We start from the raw sequence: 8,940 nt of genomic DNA, 5'->3' as shown, positions 1-8,940 counted from the left end.
CCTGAAATCCAAGATGCCTGCCATCCCTGTATTAACTGTATTGGAAAAATTAAATTTTTGATTTTCAAAAACATAATCCGGTGAAACTTTATTTACTCTTTAAGCTTAACAATTAACCTCCTCAAGTGGTAGACCAAAAATATATCGGAGAAGATTTGGAGTACAAATAACTGTCCCAGGGGCGCATTTTTCCTTAAGGCCAGACATTCAATCTATTGGTACGCGATACCAGCTTGTTCATGTCTTAGGTAGAATTATTGAAAATACATTGGCGGGTGGCCAGTATGTAAAGCACTGGATAAGTGATAATAGCCATTTCAAATATTTCAATGCAAAGAATATGTTATGGACCAAGTTCCTGGATACTTTAATCTCTATTATCCAAATTCAGAAATAAATGTTATCTGGTATATGCCCAACTGGACTTGAAATTTGATGCGCTGTATCATATCAGCGACTGATGCTGCATATCGAAATTGCATTGTTCCACCACATGGATATAGGCTATCACTATTCCATAAATTACAACTAAGATCGGGAAAAAAGTCTGGCGACATCTATGTTCTTCAGATTGATAATAAAACGAGGTGAAACTTGTAGCTTATGAACTTGTAAGTTTTGTCACAATTTACAATTGGATTTTCACGTCTCAGTTTGTTGGTTAATACGATTCCTAAATTGTACATCGACCCTATATGGTGCCAGGGGAGATGTACCTCGCCCCCAAGAGGTCAAAGTGCCATTCTCGTGACACATAAGGGACCTCACTTTGGACCATCTCAATATTATGATCATTTATAAGAGAAATCACAGCACTTTACATGTCATTGAATGCCCATGGCAACAATATCAAATCTAAAACGCAATGTCAGGTTCAACCCATTCAAATGCATGTAAATGGGTTCATTGCCCGTTCAAACACCATTCAGATCTAGAAAATACGTTGATCCGTGTCTTGTTCTGTGTTTTCTATTCAACCGTAAATTTTACGAGTCCATCTATGTTAGGACATAATTATTGCACTTTGAGCAAAAATGGAAAAGTATCCTATAGCCACATCTTTGCCTACAAAGTTCCGTGTTTGTCGGGTTTTAAAACTGAGCGACATCTTCAGAACCGGTATTACAATACTACTAGGAATGTATCTATGATATGAGAAAAGAAGAAAGACAAACAAACTCAGTAGTTGAGGTTTATTCATCAGTAGAAAACACATCAAGTGAGCATGTAAATTGCGTTTGAATTCAATTAGAAAATAGAAATATAGAAAAAACTTCTGAACCATAAGCTTGTGTCAGATGTATTGTCAGAGATATAACATCAGATACTTGTTTGCTGTTCAAGAGTGTGTGGCTTTTAAAAGTCCCACCTGGATTAATTTGAAACACACGACTATTGTACTCAGTTCAAGTTTCTGAATTCCTTTCAATAGATGCTGAATGGATTTTCGAAACGTTTTTAATACTCGCATGAGGAAAAGGTGTCGTCCATTTGTGGAGAAACAGTCCGATCACTGAGCAGACGCACATACCACGATAACCATGGCACTTCCACTCTCCCTATCAAACGATGCGTGGCCATCTGTCGTCATTCCAAATTGATCTGAAGCGCCTGCACTTGTTGTCCGAAACGAATGAGTGTGGGCTCTTGTCGGGGACATCAAAAGCAATGCGGCACTCTCCTTGCTAACCTTCAGAGAGTCGTTTCCATTGAAAGTATTTCTTTATTTGATTGGTTGATTAGGTCCTCACACTCGCTGGCTGCGTCATCTCTGTTAGTTGTGTTGTTTGCATGCCATATGGTGACAGGCCTGCTGCTTTCTCCTGAGTCTTGAGCGTCGCTGCTAACAGCAACGGAAAAAATGAACACAAATCAGTAGGTGTAGGAGATCAGCGACCATGATTCAAATCCAGAGATGATGATGATGATGATGATGATGATGATGATGATGATGATGATGATGATGATAGGGCCCATGATCTCCGCGCGTCTCGCTTGTCAAAGTGAACAAAATTGAACGCTAGAAAAGTTGAACTTGAAACTAACCGGAACTGAAAGAGCCAACTAAAAATATTAGTACCATGGTATAAAAGGCCTTATTGCTGAAAAGAAAATTATCTTTGACGCTTCCACGCGTGATCATATTGCTACTCGGGGCAGAATACTAGTCGTTTTCTCGCATGTTCAGTTTTTGTTCCCTAAGCTTAGAACTTATGCAAGAATTGTAAGTGAATAATTAAAGTGCAGACAGAAATTCCGCTGAAAAGTGATGAAAAACGGATACAATAAGTTTGACGTTCCGATAGAAGAGCGGAAACTGGGCTCACAAAATACCTCCGAAAATAGAACATTACACGGTTTACCGTGCAAACATATTCGAATTGAATGAAAAGATACCGATAACACTTTACTTCCTTTTAAGTAAGTCAATCTAATTATCTAACAGTGGACGCTTTCAAAGACAGAATACTTATGTACACGGATTGAATGTGTTCTCCCTTGGCTAACTTCACTGAATTGTGGTTGACGTCGATAAAAATACATTCAATTTTCAGCAACAGACTTGAAATTCAGTTCTTAAATAAGACAACCTAATAGCCGTTGCAAATTGAGCGGAACGAGTTTCATGGAAATGAACTTGAACCGGCAAATGAGGACGAACGGTTTACGCAGATCGCCAATGGGGATGTATGAGAAGCTGACTGATTGATGCGAGCGAGCGGGGAATGGGACGACGGGGAATGAAATAAACATCACAACGCCCCCATTAGTGCTGTTTCGGAGAATCCCAATGAGGGAGGCTTTACAAAATGTTTCATTTTACTCTCTGTATATGAGATAAAACTTTGCGACATGTCCTTGTCAGTGTCACATGTGGTTACAGATTCATTGTCAAGGTTCGGCAATGAACTTTTGTATCATTCTTGTTGTTCTGTTGTCGTCAATGCTTATACTGTGTGAGAAAAGTATTTTCATAAGTATACTTGATTGAATATTTATTTTGATCTCTTTGTCTGAGAGCAGAATTTCCCTCCTTACAACGATCATTTTGTCCTGAAGCCAATTCATGACACAATTTACAGCTGAGTCCTCGGGAGTCGAGATTTAAATAAATTAGCATGTAGCCGCCAAAGCATAACTGAATTTCACGCGCATTGACAGCACTTTGCTCACATACAATAACGTTGCCTTTTGGTTCTACAGGAGAAAGTGGCTTGCTTGACGCAGTTCAAAGAAATGCCAAATGGTATTTCTGTATCTGAAAAAAGCGATTACACAATTACAAGTCTGAATTAATAGTGGTCGCTTTATTGTTAGCCGCTAATCTAGTTTCTGTCATCTAATTTCATTCAATGCTCTTTTTCTTCGATTAAAAGAGCCTTTGACTCGCTTAACTACTTTAGGAATGTTTGAATACTCGCTCTTTGTGATGTAATGATTATTTGCTATTGGTAATAATAAGTTGGATAGTGAATATAGAGACTAACGGACACAATTTTGACGAAACAGTTCTTCGTGTGGACGGGATATGCTTTCTCTATGACTGGTATTGCCCCGAGAGGCAAATACCATATCTAAGACATAGCAAAGGCGACTTATGAACTATATTTTTGTAACAATACGATGACGTGAACTGAGCAGTAAAAGAAATAGCGTGCGAATATCAGATACAGAAGCGTAACGAGAACCGAAAAGACCGTGGATTTACAAAATATTTGCATCATTCACTCCAAAGGTACAGTTAAAGATATTTCCCCATGATACTGCCAAGTCTGTTTACTCATCGATTCCTGTGCAAAATTTTTGCAGTAATACTAAAATAATAACTCTAAGCCTGAACAGACAGTTAATCTGATAGTCTGGTGCCGAAGCACAAACCCAAAAATTTCGGCCCCACAATGGTTCTTGGTGGTTTCTGTATCTTCAAAGCCTACTGAATCAGGATCTGCATGATGCCACCGTGGCACCCTTGGGCATTTTAATATATTCAAGATGGCCGCCAAGATGGCCGCCAAAATATGTAAATGATAATATCTCAGCTCTATGAAATGTTATCAAAATGATTTTGGTGTCATTTGCCAGGTAAACAGGGCCGAGGAATTCATTTCTTTCATTGCCCAACATGTGCAACCCTTAATTTGCATAAAAATCCAAGATGGCTGCCAAAATGACCCCCAAAACATGTAAAATGCCATATCACAGCTCCACGAAAAGCTGTTGGAGTCATTGTGGTCTCCTTTGCCAGGTAAATGGGGCTAAGGAACTCATATCTTTCATTACCTGACATGTACTACCCTTAATTTGCATAAATATCCAAGATGGCTGCCAAAACGACCTCCAAAAACAGGTACAAGTATCATATCTCAGCTCAATGAGAAGCTGTTGGAGTCATTTTGGTCTCCTTTGCCAGGTATATATTGGGTCAAGCAATTCATATGTACAACCCTTAATTTGCATAAAAATTTGCATAAAAATCCAAATACCTGTTTCAGTGTGTAAGGATCATATCTCAATACACTATGCCACTGATTTTGGTGTCTTTCAGCATGTTTTACGGGTCAAAAAATTGGCATCGTTTGTTATATTTGCTATAAAATCAACCATGAAAATCTGAAATGGATACTTAACAATCCAAGATGGCTGCTAAGCTGGTTTCCACAACATATATCAAGGTACATCATTTAAAGCCAAAATGACCACCCAATATCAACTATGGCCTCACAAATGGATGCCACAAAAACATCAATGAGTCGTATCTTAGCCAACCAAGCATTCTTGAGACCTATTTTGTTGTGTTTAGTCAGGTTTTATTGGTCACAGGGTTTTCATTGCTTGTTTCCTGAGCCGGAAAAAATCTTACTTCTAATGGAGGGATTTTTATCCGCATTGCCGCTATAATGGTTTCCTAAAACATTACACCATATCTTAATTTATACAGCATCTTCGACACAAGGTTGTATGTGTTTTCGTCCGTTTGAGAGGAGGTCATGGAATTCACATTTCCACTCATATAAATTGTCAAACCATCTATTCACATGAATTATATTATTCTTTTTAACAATAAGATTCTTGTCCTTTGCTACTTTTGATTTCATGCTATCCCCCTGAAGGTGTACCCTTAGCTTTGCAACCATCAATGCTGCTAACAATTTTACAGTTTCTGCGATACGGTCATCCGTAAGGGCATCAAGAATACCAATGTTTTTCGCTTGATACTCATCCAAACCACTTTGAACAGTTTAATTGCAGTACAATTACCCAATATTTAATTGAATTGTTGTTGTTTTTATAATTAAACATATATACACCTTGCTCCTCCGAAAGCAATCTTCATCACTAGTTCAAATCAACTACATACCTGACATAAAAAGGTCTATACTGATGAGCATGTGCATTTTTCCTTGTGTCTCCGAATGAAACCAAAAGTACATAACAGTGCTGATGAGTTTCCTATAACATCACTTCTCCGATAGATGAAATGTAGACTAACGTGTACTGTTTTGGTGACTTGTACAAGCTTTTATTGGACTTTGATAAGAAACATACCAACAACCAAAAATGTATGCAGACAAAGAGCCACAACTGCTAGGTGCCCATGCTGTGTCTTGTTATGGTGCAGTGGCCTACATGCTCGCCATTGGAGCCACAACACACTAAAACTGCTCCTAAAAATAACGAGCATAACAACTTGCCATACATATATAACTTCGACAAGAAAAAAATGAAAAAAGTAAATTATTAATGAACATGTAATATCCGCATATATAGATTTACCCATATATATCTCTTTTTTAATACTCTTCTGTTGTTGATTTTGCAAAACCTTTATTGTACTTTATGATCAAGATCCCAATTGGGATACGACTTCAATAAAGGCTTACTTTACTTCACTTAACTTTATATATATAAATAAGGAACGGTATAGTGAACAAAGATCCAAGGTCTCAAACGGATTTCTGTGACTTTGGTTGGCTGAAAGATGAATCAGTCAAATCACTTTGCACTTTAAGTTTTAGTAAAGGCTGACCAGCTCTTTCAGAAGTGCATAAATTCATTCCTAATGGCTGTACAGGTGACCCTCCATATTCCACAGGAAGTTACAGGCGGTCTTTAATTCAACTGGCTGTGACATTTGTATTTTCTGCTAGTATAATATAACAAGCAACTACCAATATGAATGACCCTGCTAATAACAAAAGCAATGAAGATGTTGTGCAAGAATCTGACCGACACTTACAGTTCTGGTCGAAAACTTGTAAATGAGTATTTTTGGTACATTGTTACAGATAAGTATAATAAAACGTGCCACCAAATGATAAATGGTACGTAAACAGTTCATGTAATGGGAAAAGTGTGTTCCTTGATACCTAAAGTACGGCCAAAGATTAGAATCGATCTCAAAGATGATCATTTAAGGCTAAATGCCTGTTTTGCAACTCTTTTTAGGGCATCGATGATGTTTTGACTTCACTTTTGATATATGTTGATTGTACAGTTTATATGCAATTGACCGTTCAAATGTATCCATAGACACAAAAATTGGTGTCAAAAGCTACTCTGTAAATAGAGACATGATATAATATTTTTGACACCATTATTAGCATTATCAGATAAACTTCCTCTTTTTGTAATGTTCTTGAAAGTATTTTCAGGTCAGATCACTAGAGATTCCAATTCTGTAATTAAGAAAACATGACCATACTCATCAAAATAGCTCTTAAGAATGCTTGATTGGTAAAAATGCAACTCACACCTCACTAAATCTAACATTGGTGTGTGTAATGCAATTAAACTGCTCAAAGTGCTCTGAATTGTGTGAAACGCAAGAAGTTGGTATTCCTGCTGCCTATGAATGACACTATAGCAGAAACTAGAGACTTGTTTTTAGCATGACGGCTGTAAAGCTTAAGGTACAACGTCCTGACGGATGACATGAAACCTTGTCAAAAGTGGCAAGAGACAAGTATCTTCATTGCCGAATCAGAAAACCATGCCTGCAATGATAAAGGTATTCATAGAAGGACTCTGCTACACCCACTTGTGGTCATATATTTTAAGGGCAACAATATAAAAGATCCTCCTAAAAATCATCTGAGTGACTACGTTGGTGCAAAGATAAACAAGATAGATGACTCAGGTTGGCTCAAAGATGACCAAACAAGTCACTTTTATGCAAGTGCAAATGCATTCTCAGCAAATTTGCCTCGAATGACTGAAGGTCATTTATTGTGGTTGATTGGCAAATGATAAAATGACCATTCATGTTGTATGGAAAGATACAGTTCATCATAATTTAATGTAAATGGTTGGTTCGACAAATCATGTGAATGGAAATTTGAATTCCATGACCTCTCAAACAGACCAAACACATAAAACCTTGTGTCACAGATGCTTGATAAATTAAAATACGGTGTAATGTTTTAGGAAACCATTATAGCAGCAATGCGGGTTAAAATCCCTCCATTAGAAGTAAGATTTTTTCAGTTAAGAAAACAAGCAATGAAAACCCTTCGACAAATAAAACCTTACCAAACACAACAAATAGGTCTCAAGAATGCTTGGTTGGCTAAGATACGACTCAATGTTTTTGTGGCATCCATTTGTGAGGCCATAGTTGATATTGGGTGGTCATTTTGGCTTTAAATGAAATATTTCACATTTAATTTAACGAAAGAAACTTATCCTTCAGCCTTAAACCCTTAATGTATTAGTCTCTAGTATGCAATCTCAGCTGAGATATACCTTGATGTTTATTGTGGAAACCAACTTTGCAGCAATCATTTCAGATTTTCATGGTTGATTTTATAGCAAATATAACAAACGATGCCAATTTTTTTTACCCGTAAAACATGCTGAAAGACACCAAAATCAGTGGCATAGTGTATTGAGATATGATCCTTACACACTGAAACAGGTATTTGGATTTTTATGCAAATTTTTATGCAAATTAAGGGTTGTACATGTCAGCCAATGAAAAATATGAATTGCTTGACCCAATATATACCTGGCAAAGGAGACCAAAATGACTCCAACAGCTTCTCATTGAGCTGAGATATGATACTTATACCTGTTTTTGGAGGTCGTTTTGGCAGCCATCTTGGATATTTATGCAAATTAAGGGTAGTACATGTCAGGCAATGAAAGATATGAGTTCCTTAGCCCCATTTACCTGGCAAAGGAGACCACAATGACTCCAACAGCTTTCCATAGAGCTGAGATATGGCAATTTACATGTTTTGGGGGTCATTTTGGCAACCATCTTGGATTTTTATGCAAATTAAGGGTTGCACATGTTGGGCAATGAAAGAAATGAATTCCTCGGCCCTGTTTACCTGGCAAATGACACCAAAATCATTTTGATAACATTTCATAGAGCTGAGATATTACCATTTACATATTTTGGTGGCCATCTTGGCGGCCATCTTGAATATATTAAAATGCCCAAGGGTGCCAGGGTGGCATCATGCAGATTCTGATTCAGTAGGCTTTGAAGATACAGAAACCACCAAGAACCGTTGTGGGGCCGAAATTTTGGGTTCGACCAAAATCAGGGTTTCGGCACCAGACTATGAGTGAAAACTGATCGATGACTGACGAGTTCACCGGGGAAATGTGGGTCACCTCAAGGAACTGTCGACACAACTCCTGTGGCCTTACCTTAGTCCCAACAAGGCCTCCAGTTCTTTGATTCTGGCATTAGTTTCGTCGAGGCGCGCCCTCTTTTCAAGCATCTCCCGGTAACACGCTTCACAGCAGAAAGTAGAAGTCTCTACTGATTGGCTCGGGTAGAAAAACTTCCCTAACGTCTGAAAAGGAACAGATGATGTCGATCATTACAGGGCGACAAAGACAAATGTAAGGGGGCGCTGCTGCACCCAACCCAATAATTTTTTTGCAAACATTCCTTCAATTTCAATTAATTTGTTAACCCAAGATTAA

At 37.9% G+C, this 8,940-nt stretch overlaps 1 protein-coding gene across 2 annotated transcripts in view; it reads right to left on the bottom strand.

Moving 5' to 3' along the window:
- Window positions 1-1,179: 1,179 nt before the first annotated feature.
- LOC139151163 (glutamate receptor ionotropic, NMDA 2A-like) overlaps window positions 1,180-8,940 on the bottom strand; it is a 28,049-nt gene continuing 20,288 nt past the window's right edge. Inside the window, exons 11-12 of one of the 2 annotated variants that reach the window (XM_070723756.1) lie at window positions 8,659-8,807; window positions 1,180-1,843 (exon numbers count right to left, since the gene is read on the bottom strand). In XM_070723756.1, coding sequence (XP_070579857.1) covers window positions 1,693-1,843; window positions 8,659-8,807 — 300 coding nt within the window. In that variant the 3' untranslated portion in view covers window positions 1,180-1,692. The remainder of the gene's footprint in view (window positions 1,844-8,658; window positions 8,808-8,940) is intronic. The other variant, XM_070723757.1, reaches the window with a different exon arrangement.

This window comes from Ptychodera flava, chromosome 15 (assembly GCF_041260155.1).
Source record: "Ptychodera flava strain L36383 chromosome 15, AS_Pfla_20210202, whole genome shotgun sequence".
Taxonomy (NCBI): domain Eukaryota; kingdom Metazoa; phylum Hemichordata; class Enteropneusta; family Ptychoderidae; genus Ptychodera; species Ptychodera flava.
The sequence above is the reverse complement of the archived record's forward strand: the minus strand, read 5'-3'. Positions and strand labels throughout refer to the sequence as shown.